Here is a 22,152-nt window from a genome sequence, read left to right on the forward strand (position 1 = left end):
TCTACCTACAGGTCCTCTAGGCTTTTAACCAGTAAGCACTTCAGCATTTACAGTGCTGGGAGCACTCGAGCTAAGCTGATGCTGTGACACACTGTGGAACTTACTCACTTCCTGCTGAACACCTACCTCCAGGCAGCATGACCTATATGTAGAAACCTAATTAAGCAGCACAAACCCATGCTGCAAAGTAGGTTATTTACCTAGGATGAGAGCTGTATCTTATGGAAACAAATTGAAACGTACGGACACCCCATAAATCAACTGACAAGTACCTGGTTACAAACATGGCTTGGACTTCTGACAGCAGAGCTGTCCATCAGAAGAAGGCCCAGCCTCCAGAGCTTCCCCAGGCCAGGTCTAAATGACCAAGATGCTCTGTCCCAGCAAGAGCTGCAGCACACTAAACACTAGCTTAGATTTGGTGACTGCTCAGGAAGTTCAAGTGACAGCATGTGATATGAAACGAGCATCTTTACCAACGTATAAAGCTCATGTTGAGTCCTCAGAGAACAATATTCTTCACTTAATACAATGAAATTTGGTAGCAACATAGGAGAAGGATCACAAGAGACTCTCCACACACACAGAACAGGCGATGTAAGTGTGCAAAGTGGCCCACAGCCACAACAGACACTTCACATGGAGGCACCTGCCAGTATTTTTAACTCACGTACCGCATTTGATTCTTAGAGCTGACAGCAATTACCTGCATTTTGACAGCAATGACCACAGAAATAAGCTCCTTATCCAATTCCTTTAAGACTACCAGTTTCTTCAGTGTCAAGCTGCACAACCTGCAAACAGGAACAGAAGAGAAGCAGTTATAATCATGTCTGAAAAAGGAAAAGCTCTGAACAGCTTCCACACAGCAGCATCTCTGTTTGAGGGAGAACAGACTCCAGACAGGAGCCGCACAGATACAGACGTAAAGACAGCAGAAATATCTGAGGCTTCCCCAGCTCTTCAGGCTGGATTTCTCCATGCCTCCCCCAACAGAAGGAGGCAGCCTGCTGGTCCATCTCACGGCCTGGTGCAGACCCATGGCCACATGGGAGAGCCTCCCAGCACAGACCTCGCAGACCGCAGCCTGGGAACGCCTGTTCTGAGTCAGACCAAGAGCTGTAGGGTCAGAGGAATTAAATTCCAGCAATATAAATGCAGTGGGTAAGGCTAATTTTAAACAACTCTGCAAAGCTTTACTAGTCTGTTGGCTCTTTCAGTTTCAGGTTCTGCGTTCCCAAGGATCTCATTCCCACCTCCTCTCGTCGATCCTACTCATCCCCAAACAAAAGTGCTAGCAAGAGGTTCAGACCTCTCTAATGGGAAAGGAAAGGAAACAAAAGAAAAAGGAGAGGACTCGTACGGTGCCCCGCGGCCCTGGCATGCACATACCACACATACACAGCTAACTCACATTCTTTGCCCTGGCAATGCTGCATTGTTCTGGTTAACGCTGTTTGCACTTCTGCCTTCCAGCAGAGAGCACTTGGAAGGGGAGAGCATTTGGACTAGGTGCAGCCCGAGCTCAAGCTCTGAGGTAATGGGGCCACGATATTGGCACCGTCACAGTTTCGCAGGAGTTACCAACAGCTGGTTTAAATACAAGGGCGTGCCTAGAAAACAAACTTGGGGGAGGGATAAACCTGAGGAAAGCTGTGGCCAGAGAAAGCTGCATGGGAGGCTGTGGGGACAGACATCACCCACGATGCGGATGCCGGCCAGGAGCGGGCCCTGCTTCAGGTCCAGGATCCGAAGGAAGGAGGCTGTGATGCCGTTTGTTTTCTTTGTGAGGCCGTGGCTGGAAGACAATTGCCCCAGGCTTGCCAAAAGCCAGAGAGCCGTGGGCGGTCAGGTGGTGTGAGCAGAGGTAGCACAAGGAGCTGGCATTGTCCGCCTGGCAGGGAGGGAACAGAGGCCCTCTCTGTGCGGCCCGGCTCGAGGATGGCAAAGGTACACGAGGGAACAATGGCGTTCTCAGCACACCCAGCGGAGCACAAGGAGGGCGTTCTGCCATTCCTCCAATTCATCATTTATGAGCTTTGATCCAGCCCCGCGGATCGCCTGCTGCTCGGAAAAGGAGAAGAAATTATAAGCCTTCTTTACAGCGATCAGAAAAACAAAAGCTGTTGGAAAAGACACGGGATGCATCTGCTTTCTTTATCCCATTGCTGGACTGCTGGCACTAAAAGGCACTTCACACAAAGAACAATGAAACGTTTATGCTCTCTGTTAAGAGAAAAAAAATAAACCAGGCAGAGTTTAAATCTGACTGAAATATTCTCATCCTTAACATGCTTAGAGTTTCAGGTCTTCAGTCTAAATACAAATCAAAGCAATATTAATACAAGGCAGAAAGGTGCCACAAGCAGTCACAAGAAGCATCTTCCAGGCATGGCGCTGTGCCCACAGCAGCAGTGCAGCCTCTGTGGCTGGGATTGATGCAGGGGGACCTGAAACAATCTTATGAAACAGGATGAGGTTGGAAGTTTCACCTATGTATGTGATCTCAGTGAATGCAGGGGGGGAAAGGAAAATCACACGGACATACGATGGGAATTGAGGAAGTCTCAGACCTGAAGCTGAAAGAGCCTGTAGTATTTTAAGTGGTCTATAAAAAGTCTGGAACCGCATGACAGTGAGGGTAGGCAAACACTCTTGTTGTGTGTTTATTTCAGCACCGATCTATGGTTGCACACGGAGAGCTCAGCTAGCAAAAGCGCCAAGCCAGCTGAACCTAACTGCAGAAAGAGCAAAGGAAATCTGAGATTTCCACCCCACCTTGGAGGTCCATAGCAGACCTCCCTGCTCAGCACAAAGTGGGGTGCAGAGGGACTCGTGTTCCCTTGGTCACAGGCAGCAGGGAGGCACAGGCTGCTCCCTCCTGATCCCATTCCCCAAGTTAACGCGTGACAAGACAACTGAATGCATTCTACGACAATAAAAACTGGTTTAAAAGGTTTTAAAGGTTTTAACTGGACTGGACCCATGGGCTCCAATGTGCCCAGCTAACGCTGTGCCGCAGGGCTCCACCACATGCTCCTCACCTGGGCAGCAGCTGTGGGCACAGAGCACGTGTCAGTAACAGCAACCCTAGCCCAAACAGGCTCAGAGCAGCCACACGAGGTGCCGGATTCTTTACTCATTGGATGCTTTGCTTTTGTACCCTCGGAGTAGAAAGATCAGGAAAATAAATCCCCTCCAAGAAAGACTCGCTGAATTAAACGCCCGTCCCTCCACAGGGAGCACAATAATTGCACTGAGACCATGTTCACACAGAGACAGCCAAACCAACAGGAAGGAAAAATTAAAAATTAAAGACTTGTGTTTTAATTAAGCCCAATGGAAGTCAAGAATAATAACAGAAGCATCCACAGCTACGGGGGCTCTGAGTGCAAGACAGGAGCAGGAAGGCTTCAGCTCACGAAGCAGATGTCCTTGCACAGGCTGCAATCTGTAAGATACTGTTCCTAGAGGCAGCATTTCATTCCAGGAGCACTTTCCTCTGAGTTCTGTAAACATCAGTGAGCTGAGAGATGCAAGCAAGGAATCTGGGCACCGAGCAGTCACACTGCACCCAAAGCTACTTCAGTGTTAGCAGTCTCCTACCCCTCAACATTGAGTGTGCCACACTTAAGCTGACACTTCACACTCAAGACAGTCCCAAATTAAATCGTGAGCCACTTGGAGGAGAGGTGGAGGGAGACACTGCCCCCACACACACCTCCCAGACACACAGAGCCATTCGGCACACAGCTGCAGGGTGGCTGTGCAGGGCAGGCTGGAGAGAGGAGCCCTGCACAGCATTTTTCCAAGGCAGCTGTCTAAGCAAGAGGTGAAGGTGAGCAGAGCACAACCAACCAACTGCATGCATGGTTTTGGACACCTGTTTTGCATGTGCCTTGGTGAAGGAGCACTATGCTGTCCAGTTACTGTGCTTACATGCGCCACACTGGCCTAGGAGAATCATTTCAGGCTGAAAAGCTGTTCTCTATGTCACAGATGTGTCAGAGTAGGGCCACTGGGGGGTATCAATGGTGAAAAACACAGGAAGAATGGTTCTTCACTCTACAAAGCTTAGGAGCCAATTCCATCAAACGTTTCCACCTTGATCCACTCTCAGGCTGCTTCCAACCAGGGGCAAATTAAATGAGACAGAGATTAAGTGCCCAACTCCTTTCATGCCAGAAACACAACTCGGGCAGCTAGCAGAGATGCGTCACGGCCCTGCACCAGTCTCAGCCTGCTTCTCCTTCCATCACACTTACCGCTAAGCTAAATGGAATCTTTAGTCAGCTGTTTTGGCTACAGGAGCGTTCAGGTAAGCTATAAGCCAGGAAACAATTGCAGGGCCGGTATTTTCATTGTTCTTAAGGATCTTGAAATCTACTTCCCAGCATTAACACAGAGAATTAAGCTCTTAAAATGCTACAGACAAAGATCCACAGGAGTGCTGCAACAAGCAGATCTTGTTCCAACAGGTAAGAGGATGGCAGCTTATTTTATGCAACAGGCTGTCCCCAGGAGCTCACAAGGACACACACAAACAGCCAGATGCTGCCCTGTTACTACTGGAACAATGTCCTACTCACTGCACATATTCTACAAGCATACCTGCTCCAAGCTGAGCAGGCAAAAGGTGTGAGGGTGTCAAAGCTTCACAATGTACATCATTCTGTGTTCTGACAATCAGTGATTCCCAGCCACACGGGCAGGACGCCAGCCTGTTTGTCACCAAGCACATCCACCTGCACACTCAGAACACTGCCACTGAGAAACTGATGCAATCTCTCCCTTTCCAAAGCTCTTCATGGATCTGGTGACCTCAGCCACAATCCACACTGGTCTCCTCATGCTTTGTTTTGATGGTTTCAGATCCCTCCACAGGATGACTTAAAGGAAAAATCACGAAGAAGGGATTAGGTCTGCTCCTCAGACAAGCAGTGGTGCACAAGGGAGTCCATCTCACCTGCCTGTGTGTTCACACCACACTGCCTTCAAATCCAGGCACACAGCTAGCTCCATGCGCCTCTCTTGACTTGCCTCCTTCAAATCCAGCACCCAGAGCACCAGGACTGCACCAACGGCATCCTGACAGCACAATAACTGTGAATGAAGGATCCCGTGGTGCCAGTGGATTGAGTTTAATCAGCGTTCAAAAAGTTCTGAGGGAATAGGATGGTGTCATTTAACTTTAAAAACTGAAGCAAGCAAATAGCGAAAAGATGACTGATGATCAAGGCTCCTTTGACAGACCGACAGGACTACATTTCCTACAACACAGATGACACAAACATCTCATATTTGCTGTACTAATGCTATGTACAACCTAAGGTACCGCTATCAGATTCCCATTGAGCACATGATGAGAGCAGTCAAAGCTGCACACTTAAGGGAGGGCCTTCGGGATATGGGCTGGTCACACATTTTCTGTAGCTAGGGCTTCAGTTCCCAGCTAATCAGCAACAAAATGAAGGCATGTAACACTGTAACGCAATGGAAAGCTCAGCAGTGCCAGCATAGTAGCAAAATCCTAGACTGCTTACCTTTGGAAGGCCTCAGGCACACAGGGATCTCCAGCAAGATGCCCTCACCTTCACTGCCAGCCCTTAAATGAGGTCTGGGAAGGGGTGCATCCTGGCTCCACCCCCTCCATCGCTCAGATGCATTGCATACAGCTGAGCTCCCCTGGGTTGGCCCTGCCTTCCCACCAGGTGCTCAATCACTGCTTCAAGCTGTGACTTAGCATTTCTGTTACAAGGCACAACGCACTGTGAGGCAGCCAGGAAGGAGGCAACTCTCCACCATGCACATTACAACCAGAACAGAACACTATACCCAGACAAGGACCAAAATTGACTCTGGGGGGAGGAATGCAAAACGCCAACAGGTGGGAAAGGGATAAAAGGAGACATGCAGCTGCAATAGACCCAGCAGCTCTCCCCTCCTCTGCATGCCCTCCTCCCGTTGCCTGCCTTCTTGCTGCCCTCCTGCCCCAGCAGCTGCACACAACATGTGCACTGGGAATTGGCTGCACCAGGCATGCCACAAGAACATGCTCCCTGCCTGCCCTGAGCTCTCTGGGGCCGGCAAGAGCTTCACACAGAAGCCTGCATGTGAGGAGGGCCCCAGGAGCCTGCTGCAGAGCAGGAAGCAGCACATCTGTCCTGCACATTGTGCCAGCACCCTCCCCATTGCTAGCTCCCTTGCAACAGCTAGCTCGGACAGGCATGAGCGGTGGCATGGAAGGGCTGCACAAAAAGCCTTGTGCACGCGTTTGCACCAGCATGTGCCTTGCCTGGATTGTCACCCTTTCTTTTCCCCATCCTCTCCTGCACCATATCCATGAACTCTGAGCTCAGCATCCCCCAGAACAGCAGCAGGCTGGGAGCTGTGACATCTCCACAGCAACTGGCAATGTCACAGCCTGCACGTGACCCAGAGTGCTGCGCATCCAACAAATGAGACGAGCCCCTTCACAGCTCTCCAGCTTCCTCCTTACCCCACTGCAGAACGGCTGGTGGCAAATCCTCCTTCTCTGCCACCAAGAGTTCTGCTCCCCGTACAGCCCAGTGCTTGCCCTGCAGGCTTCCCTGCCCATCCACCACTGCAGGGTCATGCCAAATGACTTATTGCTCAGCCACCCAAAAATCACAAGCACGGCCAGAGCCGAGATCCCCACATCACACAGTCCTACCCGTCTGAAAGACCCACCTTACATCACAGTGAACAAACAGCCCGTATGAACACCGCTGTCAGCCTTTTAAAGGAGTTTTACCTTTTAAAGCTCACTGACCGATACGGACCTGCAGCAGCACAGCCGGCCCGTTCCTAACAGCGCTGGCACTCTGTTTGAAAGCAGCCACATCAAATGCCAGATGAAAACGATTGTCTTTGCTAAACTTGCAACGTGGCCTAAAATAAATAGATGGGAGAATTGCACGGGCGTAATTTAGAGCCCAAATGGACGCTTCCTTTTTTAGTGAGAACTCAAAATGTCCTCTAAGGGTGAAAACGGAGAGGCCAACAGCAGTGAGAAACATTTGTGAACTCTGATGGCACGTTTGGTATCAGCCAGCAGAGCAATCAAATATGCAAAGCACGCCACTGCTGGGCTTGTTTGCAGCCCAGAACACTCCACAGATCCCAGCGCTGCTCTGACCACACAGAGCCTGTGCTCTGGCCTCCTTCCAGATCAGGCACGTGCACCCAGCCACCCCCATGCCCCACTGGGACAATGCTTCATGCTGTTCCTCTGTGTGCCCTATGTTTAATGCCAGCTCCTTCCTCTGCTGACTATGGAGATGAAGGGGATCACAGTCACCGAGATAACAAAATTCATCACCTAAGTTAGAATCAAATTTTTTGTGTAATTCTCATCATGCCTCATAGCACGAGACTGTTTAGCATTTATTTAGATCTGAATGCTGCCAGTTTTCACAAGGCAACAACACACAGCTGACGAGGCAGGCTCCAACAGCGCTAAATATAATTCACAAAGAACTCCAGATCCTGCCACTAAAGCTGGGGAACTCTATTCAGCAGTAAACACATTGCAAATTCTGGTTAGCATCCCTCAAACTGCAATAAACAGCATGGGTAGAGCTGCTAGAATGTGCTACCCCTTGCAGATTGGTGCTCAGCGAGGAGGGGAGGGGGCACACTGAGATGAGCTGTGTGCTACGAGCAGTGGTCTGAAAGGGCTGAACCTGCAGAAGTGTTCTGTTCTCCTGTAAGAAAAGAAGTGTCTGCCGTTGCCTTTGGTTGAGGATGCACCGCACTCCAGCACCCCTGCGTTTCTTCCATCAGATATTCTGGGCAGCTCTCACTTGTTTGCACACTGTCTGCTGAGGAGATAAGCTGGGAAGCAAATCACAAAAGAAGGGGAACAAGCGATCTGGTGAGATTTTGAAAGCCAAACAGCTGGCCATGATACACATAGGCTGACTGAATGGCTGAAGTGGAACTGCCACCACTGCTGCAAGGGAAGGAGCTTCAGCAGCAACCAACAGCAGTGTTTGAGCTCCTAAAGCCAGCTGAGCCGGGCTGGAAAGGATTCTGGAGCACAGCACAGCTCTGCACGCACCTCAGCTTGCAGAGCGCTTCTGCTCTGCTCCCATTGGAGGCAGCTCCCTCTGAGGGAACCGCCAGGTGATCTCAAAACGTCTCTCAACACCACTCCGAAAACATCTTTTTCCCTTCAGTCTCTCTCTCTTCACATCTAAATATACTCTGTGTGTTCTACTTTGAGGTGTTGCTACCGAAAAAAGAAAAAAAGAAAAATGCACTTGCATGGAAATAACACAAGATTTCCTGTTTGTTTCTTGTTCTGCTTACTCCTGCTCTGGAAGCTGGCATCACCTTTCTGTTTACCAGGGAGAGAGAGAAGGAACCACAGTTGCTATGAGAGGAGCCCAGAGGACCCCCAGTGCCAACTGCTTGCAGCAGAGAGCAGAATGCAGCCATGTGCTACAGAGACACATTTGCTGTTGCTTCATATTCTGATGCTCTTCAGCAGCTGTCGGAAGTTGAATCAACAAGCAGAGATTCCATATTATTTAGAGACCACATTTCTTCAGCATCACTGCTGGTGATATTTCATTCCTGAGAGCATTAAGAGGCCGGCAAAGCAAACCGAATGAGTTTGCTCATTCCATTTGTCAAAATACTTATTAAAGCACCGGAGCGATGTGTGTGAGTGAGGAACACAGCACGCTGGGAGGGACGCTGGCCTGCCCTGCAGAACCATGCATGGCATGGGCATGTGGAGGGCAATGAGGTGGATGCGAGCAGCCCTCTCTCAGCAGGCAGTAAGGCTCACTGCTGGGGAGCTGAACTCAGAGCCTGGCCAGCATTACAATAGAGCCACTCCATCTGTGAGCAGGAGCACCCCATGGGACTGAGCCCAAGGCCCAGAGCCAGACCAGCCTCAGCACCCTGAAAGAGTTCTCTTCTCACACCTTTACCTTATGCAGCCAGTTAAGGTTGTGCCTGGGATGCTAAGAGCAAAGAATGGGTACCAGCTTCATTTCTCCTGCCTGTGGATGAGGTGAGGAGCATCCTGAAAGCTGAACAAGATTGCTTCTGTCACAGCAAACATTCAGAGCCATCAGCAGGGATAGGACAGGGACCAGCTGTCAGGTGCCACGGCATTATTTCAACCATCAGGATGGGATGTATCCTTATTTTCATAATTCCTTGGCTCAGAGGTTTGCACTCAACTTCTGATTTTTACCACACACATCAAACTTTGCACTGGGAGCTATGGCTAGTCACACAGGACATGTATTTTTGTACATTATATGTTTCCGACTGCTGAGACTTCCACCAATAGCCTCCAATAGACAAGCAGGAAAATGGCCTACTAACACCACACTTCCCAGAGCTGTTACGCGTTCCCCATCTGGCATATTGAGCTGAGATTTAAAAGGATAATGCAAAAAGTTCTCTGTTGAGGTACCAGTAAAACATTAAATCAGCTTCTCTGCGCTTATCTGTTACAAGGCAATAAAAATGTACTATCCCTCATGCTCTTTCCTTCTGGAGCCTGTGTACTTACACTGCAGCCACAACGGGAAGGCCTACTGCTACCTTTCCACGTCTTACAAATAGTGGAATGATGCCTCCCAGCTAAAGATTCTGCATACGGTTTGCAAGAAGTCCCCCAGAGCAGGGTTAGGCACGACAGCTAGTGCTAAGGTAATCAAATCCACGTCTCTAAGAAATCATATTTGCCTATCAGAACAAGAAAAGGGTTTGGGGGGGCTCTGGCAAGGACTCTGGGCTGCCAGAGAGCCAGTGTGGATTTGCTACAGCACTGCAGGTGTTTTAAAAGCTAGAGACAGAGCCTGAGTTTACTGCCGTCCTGCTCAGGAGACATGCACTGGGGGAGACGGGATGGACTCAAAACTCACAAGTAGTCAAAACATTCTCAGAGCTTCATAAAAATCCAAGCCAAGCATTTTCAATGAAATCCCCTCTGCTACCACACTCTGATTGCTCGGCCTGGAACAGGAGCAGTTCTGAGAGATGCCATCACAATGAAGCGTCATTAAACAATGTTTGCAGCTGTGCATATTTCACTTCAGTCGGATGATTGTGAATTATACCTCAGTGTGTCCTTGTAGAAAGGAGGTGGGCTGTCAGGGGGACGGGAAGGGGGAGAGAAAAAGAAAGGAATTCCTATCAAACAAAAGAGCTCCAAGGAAGCGATACAGCTTTGCTGGAAGCTATTCCCAACCCACTCAACATTTTTGACTGTATACAGACATACCAGAACTCCAACAAGGGGCATTTTTCCCAGCTCAAATGTGAACCATCAGCAAATCTGGCCACCACCAGAGAGAAATATGACAACCCAGTGGAAGCAGAGAAAAGCACGCTGAAATCACCCTATGGTTGCCCTAAATCAAGAGCTTGCTCTGAGAAAAGAGAGTGGCAGACTCGTACAAACACACGCTCAGTGCCCTGCACACTGCTACTCACAGCTAAGCAAAGCAGGACTCCTGCACAGTCACTTGCTTTACTGGCTGAGCAGTCATTTACTCCCTGCTTAAAAGCACACAGGATAAGCAGGCACCTTTTCTCTGCTTGCCAGAAGCCCTCTGAAGAGCTGTCTGACTTTACCAGCATTCACCCGGATGGTTTTACAGTGAGCCACCCTCCAGGAAAGCACACGCTGGCTCTGCTGGGAAGCCAAGCACTGCGCAATCCCTTCGCAGCCTGAAACCACAGCAAGGGCCTGTGGCAACGCTGAGAGGCCAGGAGAGAAGTCAGCCCACAGGAACACAGGAGACAGCATGTGCCTGGGGCACAGGTGAGGGCAAACATGCTCACAGCCCCTCTCTGGACCATAGCCTGTTGCACCTGGATGCAGCAGGTGTTGGCATCCGCAGATCCTCCTAAATGCTGGCACCACACACCTGCAGAAACACTGGGAGAACTAGGCTACTCTGATCTACAGGAAGGCAATGCTGCTAAGCAGACCCAAGCATCCAAACCCACATAAAGCAGAAGCATCTTCAAAACTCTGTGCTATCAGCATCTGTGCAGGGCACTAAAAAGAGCCGAGCAGTGGGCACCAAGCACATGGCTTCACCTATGCTGCAAAGAGCAAGGTGCCAGGACCAGAGGGATGGCCTTGGGCTGCAGGTGTGGGCGGAACAAACAGCCTCCCCGCACCGCCAGGCTGCTGTGCGTTTAGCTTATGGTCCTGGAACAAGGAAACAACTGAATCAACACCAGAGTTATCATGGGTTTTTCTTAAGGACAACCGCAGGACCTACCCGTTCCATGTCAGAAAAACACCAGCTTACTGATCAAACTTCAAACTGAGAAAATCCACCTCCAAAAGCTCTCTCCTGACACAGCTGTACTTACTTGCTTGAACTAAGCACTTCCCAGGCTTCTCACCCTCAAGCACATCTCCGTGGGCCAAAGGTAAAAACCACTGTAGTTTTGCCTCAGGGAGCAGATTTTCACCCAGGCTGCCAAAGGACACATGTTGGGAGGAAAATATCCTCTGATCCGCCTTGGTATCTGCAGGCAACTGGCTCAGCGGGGCCAAGCATGAGCAGACGGAACTTATCCGAGTGTCTGGAGGTGCTCAAAGTCTATTTGTGAGGCAAGGACAAAGCCTGCTTGAGCGTTCATCTCACTGAAGCAAAATAAGGCAGATTCCTGGCAGAAAGAGGATACAGAGTCTGCCAGCCTGAAAGAAATCGGAGCACCTTAAATTCTGGCACGCTCTCAGGAACAGCTTAGGGAAGAGGCAGAAGAGCAAATAAAAGGGAGTTCAGCCCCTAGCGAGCCACTGGCAACATGAAATATATATGATCCAGTTCTTGCAGTTCTCAGCTTTCCTTGCAAATCCTTCATTTTAAGGCAGTGGGTGCAACTCGATAGGGAAAGAAGCCTATCATCTTTCTGAAAGCTAGAAAGGAGGCAGATATATTTTCGCAAAAGGGGACATTTTTGGAATAATCCTTTTTGACAGCAAAAACTGCCCATCCAAGAGGAAGAGACTACAGAGGATGGCTGCAAGACAGCCCCTAGAAACTCAGGGCAGAGACCGTGGACTGTAAGTCAGCATGAGGATGGGAGCATAGAAAGGGTCTGGGGAGGAGAACAGGGCAGATGTACTAGAGATTGGTGATAAATGATGCTTTAACAACAGCATTCTTTTCAGAAGGAAGCACTTCCTGCTGTACTTACTCTGCTGAGGCACAGCGAAGATTCACACTGGGAAGGACTACACACAGGACCAGCAACTCCTGGCACAACCAAAACTCTCAAACCTCTATAAAACCTACCCAGTAACACAGACCACAGCACAGGGGGAACAGCTATGGGATGCAGCTCGGTGGGGCCACTCCAGCCTATGGACGAAGTCACAGACGAGGACTTAATAAGGTCTTTTTCAGCCACATTTTCTGTGTTCGTCATTTCTCTCCACCCCCAAGAGGTCATGAAGATGAAAATATCAATCTAAGTAATGCCAGATGGGGAAAAAAAAAAAAGTTGAGACATGAATGTTTGCTTATTGTAAAACTACCCTCGTTTCTGGTAGGAGCACGGAACACAGTCACTGGCTGGGTATTTTGTACATAAGCAGGAAACATCTCTAGGCTGTTTATATTGTAAAGACATTAAGGTCATGTGCTTTTGAGCAAGTATTCCAATACCACGTGGCACATCTATGAGAAAAAACAAGCCTGATGTTGAAGCTATGCCAGGACACCAATCTGCCCCAGGAACCCAAAATAATCCTTATTAAATGTGCTCATCAGCTCAATGATAGATTTGCTGGGTAAAGCTTAAAGATTAATTGTGTTTATACTTTTATTCTCATTTGGGGCAGAACTCGATAGCATTTAAGTTCCCTTCAGCGAGCCACAGGTATCAGCAAAGCAAACAGCACTGAGATGTGTGACTTCATTGGACTACTAAAGCAGACTGCTGAGACAAAGGAAAGCTTCAGCACTGAACGAACCGTTTGCCAGAACACCCACAGGTCACTCACATAAAATGTACGGTGAAACTTGGTTTGCATAGGTAGGAAGACCACTGAGAAACTGTTACAGGTGCAGCTCTGCAAGTCACGCTCTTGCTATAAAGTCATTAGCAATGACAGACCCAGTGCAAGGATGCTGAGCTCTGAACAATGCGAGCTGCATTTGTACGTGTCCCATTAGAATCCAGGAGCACATGTCTGAATTTGCATAAGAATCGGTGTGGAAGATTCAGTTACCTCCCAAACAATCTCCAGTGGCTCTGGTTACACTGTCAATTATTCAAGTTCGGAAGTGCCTGGCTGACAATCTCCTCGCTGGCAGCCTGGATCGCAAATCCCTCTTCCCTCCATGCGAGACAGAGGGGCAGAGCCCCATAGAGGGGAACACCAGCCCAGCCCCACTGTGCAGCCCTGATGGCAGCCAGACCACGGCGTGCTTCCAGCACACACAGCTCCGTGCCCTGCTGGGAAAGAGCTCTTCTGCTACAGGGCTTCTGGAGCTTTGCTGCAGCAGGCAGAGCACTGGTGGATGCTCTGTGCCTTGTACACACACCAACCCGCTGCACAGGTGGGGCAGGAAGAGGGCAGGGAGCCCCGATACAGGCTGCGATCGCCGTGCTGGGAATGGCAGCATCCCTGTCCCCATTACGAACCAGCAGGTTCACCCAGCTGAGGCTGCAGTGAAATCAGGGCACACGTGACGAGGCGAAATTAAGACTGCACATGGATCTGATGAGCTGGAAAAGCGTGCAGGACCGTCATGAGATTAGAGCTGTGCCACAGACACCCATTTTCAGATCAGCCCCCCCAGAGGCAGTCAAACTGAAGCGCTGGCACGGCCTCCGGCTGAAGCGTGCTCTCCCTGAAGAAACTCAAGACTGAGCGACCTCAAACGCTCCTGCTATATTTGTAAAGCCCGTGAGGAGACGTCCTCCAACAGCCCTGCAACTTCGATGGGCTTAGGAGAGGTGGAGCACCTCTCCAGTGCAAAAACAGAGCTCTTCTTTTGAGAAGGAATGATACAATTGCAGACCCAAATGCATCCAAACTCATGGAGCCATGCCTCCAACAGAACCTCGTGGCATTTCCAGCTGGTACAACCTCAGTCTCACCCCTGTGGCTCCAGGAAATGGTGTAAAGAAGCTTCACGGGCAGCAAACTTTTTACAGCAGGAAGGAGGCTGTGCTGCTCTTCAGCTGTCCCTCAGAAGCTGCCAAGAGGGTCTCAAAACCTGCCGGTGTGCCGGCTGGAATGGCTGCACGGTATAGGGAACATCCTATCCTAACTGTGGAACTGCACCCCCACACACACTGATGAGACCACACTGCTGCACAAATGGCACACCTGTACACCTCACCGCACGCTCCCACTTCTCACCTACACCACCTGCAAGCCTTTCTTTTTCAGTTGTGTGAGGCTGAAGCAGATGGGCTGAGCACTGCAAGCGTGTTTTCAATCCAGAAGCAGCCTCCTCTCATGGTACAGCCTGGCAAGCAGCTGCACAACAGGGAATTGCACTGGCACAACCCCCACAAGAGCCGTTCCACAACAAGGCACTGCCAAGCTCTGATCTCACTGTGGAGCACCCAGAGGACCCATGTGTTCCGAAGGCGCAGGCACGGCACAAGCAACGTGCCCCAGCATTTGCAGCTGTTCCCTCACACCCAGGGCTGCTGCGTGCTCTGAGGCTCGCTGGCCACAGCAGCATGTCACCAGTTTGTCACAACATCACGGTCACAGCAGCAGGCCGTGCAGCTGGGGCTCTCAGCAGAGGGTGCAGGAGCCAGGCACACGAGGATGGCTTGCACAGGGCACAGTAGGTGTGACACTGCACGGCTATCTCTCTGCTGGTTCACAGAAGCTGGGTGGATCTGCACTAACCGTGCTCCCCAGGCAGAGATTGTCCTCTCAGCAGAAAGGGGATACAGACTTATATAGACTATATATAGATAAGGCTTCCTAAGAATCTCTCGGTGGGGCTTTTTCTGTGCTCTATATCGAGATCTGGCCTCGTGCCTGTCGGGAAATACATAGCAGACAGGCGTATGTGCAAACTGCTACGCTCTGTAGCCATTAATGGGAGCCCTGCATTGAAAGAAACCCCTGAGAACACAGGCCAGAACCACAGAACAGACTCTGTGGTTATCCTACATCTCCATTTGCAGCCCTCCATGTGTTTCCCTGCAGAAATCTCAAATCTCTCTCCTGCTCACCACATTTACTTCCCAGCAGCCGGGAGAACCTCCCAGCCCTCACGCTACGGCAGCTTTGTCAACAAAAAAGAAGAGCAGGGAAAGATTCTCGAGCTGTCACACTTAACAGAGCAAAGGGATCTCATGGAAAAGGATCTCAAGGAAACAGTATCATTCGTACGGAAGAATTTTAACAGCAGAAGCAACTATTTGGCTGAGCGGTGCAAACATTCTTCCCTTCACCCTGCACATAGGCACACACTTGAATCCCCAATCTCCTCCGCAGCCACACACCTTCAAGCCTCCACCTCTCCACGTATCTTTAGACGGAGCTTGAAGGGGTCCTGCACATCTGAGAGCACAGATAGAGGTGACCCTAAGTCACCTCCTAAGTCCCACCAAGTGATCACACTCATCTGCCCTACCGCAGGGCTGCTGCAGGAAGCAGGGTGAGCTGATGGAAAGCTCTCAGTGTCCTACTGCTGTCCCCTGCCCAAATGGCACAAGCTGTCCCTGGGGGCATTTCCCAGCAGACTGAAAGCCAAACAGCTTTCCAAAACAGCACAGAGGCTGTGGATGAGGAACACACTGCCACATCAAAGCTGAATTTGTATGCTAATCTGCCTGCTTACAGGAGAACAAATGCTATTTTTCTTGACAACCCTTCTGAACTAAGATCTGAGCAGCTATGCAGATTTGAAATAGCAGTAAACCAAACACTCTGCTTTCAGCACTAAAACGTCCTACAACCACTGTGCAGTTCAGCCAGCAGCTTCCAAGAGAAGCTCAGCCTCCAGCAGCTGCCCCCCAAGCACTGGAGCTGAACACGAAGCAAGACCAGTCCACAGAGTGGCAGCTACACGATGGGAGAACAAATGAGCTACCCCAGAAGGGATGCACAGCTTGGGACAAGCATCACAGCCACACAAAGCTGACCAGAAAAGGCTCAAGTGCTTCTAAAGGAGGTTCTAAAGGCTTCCAGGCTGCAGCAGGCAAGCAGGCAGCATGCACACCTGCTTATCCAAGCTCACAGAGTATTCATCTCCTCCTTTCATCCAACTCAGATTCACAAGGCAACTTTGCAGTCCCTCTGTTACAGCTGCACTGATGCAGTCAGAGGGTCTGCACGTGCAGTAGGTGTCCACCTACTGAAGAATCCTCTCTCCAGGGCTGCTGGGTCCTGCGTGCCCATCAGAGAGCTCTCCAGGCAATTCATTGTTTTAAACAAATGAGTGATTAGCGAGGAACCACTCTCTCCTTGTGAAGCTGGCTGCATGCCCTGCAAGCCACCACATCACTGTGCAGTACTATAATCCAATTAAACCTCACCACGAGAGAAGCTTCACGCTATCACATTCAATTAGGCATTTAAGCCTCTTATCATCTGCACACTGGGATCCGTTTGGACTCCAGCTCCCACAGCACTGTTTGAGGGGTGGCATTCTGTGACCAAGCAAGGCTGAACACAGACATCGTGCCTGGAGCCACAGGATGACCATACAGTACTGCTGGCTTACAGGAGGGGGAAACAAAGTAAAACCCAGCTATCAGCTCCTGCCTGCTCATAGTTGCATGCTCTCCGGAGGCCCCACTCCCCAACTTCCCATGGAAATGGAGCAGTTCTGGAGGACGCAAGCAGCCTGGAGGAATTTCTCTCTCCTTAGTAAGGCAATGGAAAGGTGAAGGCTAACGGAGGACCTGGCAATGCGGAGCTTTTTGGCAGCCAGCCACCAATTCCATAGGAAATACCCTCCCTAGAAGGTCACCAGAACGGTGGCAAAATTTGGCCCAAAAGAATTAGAGAAAGCTGCCAAGGGGTGACGCAAACAAAGGCAGTGTGCAGGCCAGCTTCCTGCGTGAGGCCAAAACACGGAGTGCTCTTGGGAAAAGAAAGATTAAGGGTTGCAAGGAACATAATGGCCTCTTGTAACAGCTCTGGTGATGCTTTTCTTTTCTTTGGCAGAAAAGAGGGATGTTTTGTTGCCGGTTGATTAATCTATTATGCAAATCATTTCATAGCTAATTTGATACAGCCACACGCTTGCCACAGCAACCAACTCAGGGCTGATGAGAGGCACCGTTCCAGCAGCTCTGCTGCTCTCTGGCTGTCCTGATCACACTGGGAGCACAAAGGGAACACTTCAGCTTGCTCAAAGTAATGTCATTTTGGGCTTCTCCTCTTCCACGATGGCTAAACCCAAAGCAGAGGGGAAGCAGGACCTACCGGCACCAAGAGTAAGGGCTTTGGCCACTGTGCTTTAGCCACACACTTCACCTCCATCGCTCAGTTTTGGATGCTTTTCCTCAAGCATCTCAAATGCTTAACATTGCCTTAGCTAGCAATTTTTTCAAGCCTACCTCATGCTCATCTGTATTCAATTGCCTCCAGTGGTAAAATGTTAGGCATTCAGTGCTACTCAAACCAAATCAAAACAAAGCCTCCAAACAAGCACTTCTGAGACGTACCTAGTCATCTGAGTAATTGGACATGTTCCTGGTTCCAAATGTACCAAGAATCTGCAGTCAGCTCCCAAGGACCGTGCCAGCAGCATCCCTAACAAACAAGAGTTCTTTCTAAATGTCAGCGAACCAATGGATCGCAAGGTTGATATGCTTAAAACAATGCCTCTTCCTACCTGAATTAATCAGCAGTTTTACTTGCTCATTTACGTAGCATCACGCAGCCACAATTATTACAGTAGCATGTTGTGCACAGCCTGTTGTTGCCACTGCTTGAGCCAGGCTAGAAAGCAGGGACTCGCTGGCCAAGCAAAGCTCCCATTTCCAGCAGTGGGAAGCATCTTTTGAACCCAAAGGCGTTGTTCTCCCTTCTGAGGGCACCCGCAGAGAGCAGTCAGCCAGGGGCTTCCCACAGATCACTGCCATCTCAGTGCTCAGCTGAGGAAGGACTGGGCACCACGTCAGGGTGCCACCACACAGGTCGTGGGACTGCTCCATGCCCCAGCGACCCTGACTGCATCGTTCTGCTCACACACCTTGCTGTGCTCCAAGACTCCTCTGCCAGCCCCGGCAACTCACCCACCCACTGCAGCTGATTGCAGAACAGAGCAGTGGGAGATGGAGCTGGCACTGCAAGAGCAGCACAGAGCCTGGGGCATGAGGGAACTGTTTGGATCTGCTCAAGTGCTGTGAACCCACAGCCTCACTGCGAGCAGTTTCCATTGCCTGGGGATGTCCACGTGCTTTGAGGCCATCCCGCAGCACGGAGCACTGATGTCTCTGCAAAGGCAGACTCCTGTTCCAGTGCAGCACACAGATTCTCTCATGTTTGTTCACCCACAGAGGCAAGGCAGCATGTGAAACTCGGGCAGTGCCCAAACAACACAATCTCTTTCCATGTATGTTCCACAGGTTTCCTTCATATCTCCAAGAGACATCAGGTCGCTGCTGCTCCACGCATAGCTTAGCATCACTACACTCCATACCTCAAACCTGAACATTTCTAACCACGTGGCAGTTAAGGCAGCAGCTTCTAACAAACCCCATCCCAGGGCGAGCACTGAGCTTTACTGCCTCTTGTTCCAGCAGAGCCCCTGCCAACAGAGACCTCCCCCATATCTGTCTCTTCCTCAAACAGCTCCCAGTAGTGGCTCAGCCATTCACACCCACAGCTCCATCAACAACATTTGGGAACAAAAAGGAAAAAGAAAAGCAGAACACAATAACACTGACTAATTCTATGTGTGAGGAAACTGAGCAATGAGGTTGGATTTTCTCAGCTGAACATCACTCTTGTTTTTTCGGGTATCGAGGAAACTTTGTGCAATGTAACCTTCCAGGAAGGAAAATGTTTCAACGTACAGAAGTAAGAAATGGGAGAATAAGGTAGGCATCTCTCCATTCTAGAACATAGCACTTACATCCAAATGAGACAGCTTGAGTTACATTGCTGGGATGAATAACAGAAAGAACTTGCATTTCTGAAGCAGTCCTGTCAACAAGCCCAGGAGCTATATGTACTTAAGAAAGATGTCAGAAACCATTGCTGCAAATGGCAGGAGAGAAAGAGAGCCCAGTACAAGCACAGCGCACCACCTACATTTGTGTTTCACTCAAAACACAGTGCTGCAGAACAGCACTGTGAGTCTTCACTGTTACTCTTCCTTAAGTTCAGATACAGCCTGCTCAGAAAGGGAAACTACAGAGGCACCAAGGCAGCCTTCCAGACCTCACTGAGCCTCTCCAGGCCAAGAGGTCTCTCAGCCCATCTGCCAACAAGGCTAGCCAATGAAGAGCAGTGCTTGGAGGTCTTCCTCCTGCAGCACAGCTTGCAGCCATTGCCTGGGGAGCGCAGGGCACACCTGAGCAATGCCAGCTGCCCACTGCACAGCCTGCAACGCTTCCAGCTGGCCCTCCTGCTGCCCAGCTCACTGGGGGAGAACGGGTTGAGAAATGGGGTCAGATTTATTTCCACAAGGGGGGAAGAAAACAACGCTCTCTCTCTCCAAACACTCCTCTGTCGTGAATCCTCTGCCCAACTCCAATCTCTTTTGAGCTACAAAGGCTGTCCTGCCAACAGAAACCCGAAGGGGAACTTGTCACGGGTGGAAACGTCAGAAGAGACCATGGCAGTTCCACATTACTTGACCCACTCTCCTCCACATCCTCTTTTCATGTCCCAGAAGATATCTACTAGGACAACAAGTATCTTTAATATACTTTAATACCATTTCCCCCACAGAACAGTTTTCATCTCAATATCTCTCATTTTAACGCAAAAACATCTTAAATGCCTTTGTGCCACATACTATGAGCTTGAAATATAACTTAAGGTTTTCAAATTCCTGCCTTCTCCACCACAGTGATTCATGCAAAGCCCATAATGAAACACGAAGCATGGACCTGAAGTAGCACCACAGGACACAATGTTTAATGGTGAAAAACAGCAGAATGTTGGTTCAGCACTCCAGCTGCTGCTACAGACCTTGCTGTTTGCCTAGCACAAGCAGCACAGCACACTCCTCCCCTGCCATCAGGCCAAAACTGCTGTGGGGCTGCAGCCTCGGTGCTTCTGACTTCATTTCAGAGCAACAGCACACTTGGCAGTCACAGTGGCAGTTGCGGTCCCACTGCACGTTGCATCCCTGACACAGCACTCGTACAGCCCAGCCTGTACGGAGCTCACAACCAGCTGGGCAGGATGGGCTGGCAGCAGCAGCTGGCAAAGGCAATGGCAACATCAGGGTTGAAGCCAGAGGGACCCACCCACTTGGGACCTCTCACACAAAAGCTGTGTTCCCAGATGGAACACAGGTGCCCCAGTCCTCCCATCGCAGATCCAGAGCATGCAACCCAAGCACTTCCACCAGCTCCTGCTTCACAGCTTGCTGCAGTGCCTTCAGTGCTTCCCCCTTGAGCCCCAGCTCTGTCCCTTACGCACCGGTACCCATGCTGCCCCTCATACCACCCAGACCTCAGCCACCTGCCTGCCTCAGGTGCCACCCTGAGCCTCCATGTTCTACCACGCATCCAAGCACGGCCAGCATCCTTACACTGCAGTTCCTGGTCATCCACAGATCTGCAAACAAGCAACCTATGTCGTGGGCTAGTTTTCATATCTGCAAGTATCAGCATAAATGATAATGCAGAACTAAAAGTCCTTGACAGCAACGGGCATTTGTGTTTTCTAATTGTAAAAGCTGCCACTAAGAGTTGGGTGAGATGGAAACCCTTCTGCTTTCCTGGAGCCATGGGTGCAAAGGAGAGAACAGTGTTCAAAGCAGCATTGCAAGAGGGCTGCGTGCCCTCTGCACAGCACCAGGGTCGTGCAAACGGCAATGGGACCCAGCACAAAATGCAGAAGTGCCCCAACTGTTCCTCTACTTCATTCCATGTGGCAACGCAGGGACTCATTGGAAAGAGGTACGTGCCCTCCCGGTGGCAGTGCCCTTCGGAAACCTCCCGCTGCAGAGCAGGACAGCTGAGCAGAGAAAGTTGCTGCATGACACACCTCACGCTGCCAGCACAGTCGGGCTGTCCTCACCCAAGCCATCCGCAGCTGCAGAACTCGGCTTTTCTGCTCCTATCACCTTGTCTGCACTATCCGAGCTCGGAGCGCGGAACAGCCCCAGCGGACAGCTGCCTGCCTGCAACACGGCGACTGTGCCCACAGGCAGACGAGATGGACGGACTCGGGTCCAACTGCCCCGTGGCACAAGAGATGGAGGGTCCGGGGTATCCGCAGAGCTCCGCACACCTGCGAGCTCAGCCTGATGACTCCGTTCCCCGCTCGCTCACTCTCGCCGCGCCCCCAAGAAGTAAAAGACGTTAAAATCAAAGCAGAGAGGCGCTGGGATCTCCGGCACGCCCCAGCCCTAAGCGTGCGCCCGCTCGCAGGCTGGGAAGGGGTCCGCCCGGCGCTGAGCCCCCGCCAACCGGACGGCCCCGAGGGGCAGCGCGCTCCAAAATGGCGGGGGGCGCCGCGTCGCCACAGCAACGGGGGGCTGCGAGACGGAGCGACCCCCAAAGCGGGGCGGAGGGGCCGAGGCTAAGGGAAAGCGGGGCCGAGGGGGATGCCGGGCAGGGGCCTCCGACCCGCGGGGTACCGCCCGGCCGCCAGGCCCCGCCGGCTGCCCGCCGAGGGGAAGGGGCGAGGTGGGCGTATGGCTGTAGCCGTTACCTGGGCACGCAGCTGGGGCTGGAACCGTCGATTTCCCAGGTGGCGAAGAGGTTCATAGGCACGGGCCGCCCCAAGGCCCCGGCACCGCCCGGGAAGCTGAGGCGGCCCCGCTCCGCCGCCGCCGCCATAGCTGCCGGCCTGGCGTGCGCCCACCGGGCCGCCGCCGCCGCTGGCTGTGCCGCCGCCCCGCCCCGGCGGGGGGGTGTGGTCACGTGAAGGTGGGCAGGGCTAGAGAATAGGGGAGTGCCTGGTAATGGCGATGGGCGTGACTAAATGGGACGGGTGCGCTCATAGGGGGCGCGGTTTATCCG

General features: G+C 51.1%; 1 protein-coding gene across 13 annotated transcripts in view; it reads right to left on the minus strand.

Moving 5' to 3' along the window:
- PACS2 (phosphofurin acidic cluster sorting protein 2) overlaps window positions 1–22,018 on the minus strand; it is a 67,698-nt gene extending 45,680 nt beyond the window's left edge. For 10 of the 13 annotated variants that reach the window (XM_025153191.3, XM_025153183.3, XM_025153182.3 and 7 more), the window contains exons 1-2: window positions 21,842–22,018; window positions 707–794 (exon numbers count right to left, since the gene is read on the minus strand). In XM_025153191.3, the coding sequence (XP_025008959.1) occupies window positions 707–794; window positions 21,842–21,969 (216 nt within the window). In that variant the 5' untranslated portion in view covers window positions 21,970–22,018. Of the gene's footprint in view, window positions 1–706; window positions 795–1,414; window positions 1,519–1,643; window positions 2,897–3,044; window positions 8,053–21,841 lie in introns of those variants that run through there. The other 3 variants (XM_046945011.1, XM_025153187.3, XM_040704827.2) reach the window with 3 other exon arrangements.
- Between the last annotated feature and the right edge of the window lie 134 nt (window positions 22,019–22,152).

This window comes from Gallus gallus, chromosome 8 (genome assembly GCF_016699485.2).
Source record: "Gallus gallus isolate bGalGal1 chromosome 8, bGalGal1.mat.broiler.GRCg7b, whole genome shotgun sequence".
In the NCBI taxonomy this organism is placed as follows: domain Eukaryota; kingdom Metazoa; phylum Chordata; class Aves; order Galliformes; family Phasianidae; genus Gallus; species Gallus gallus.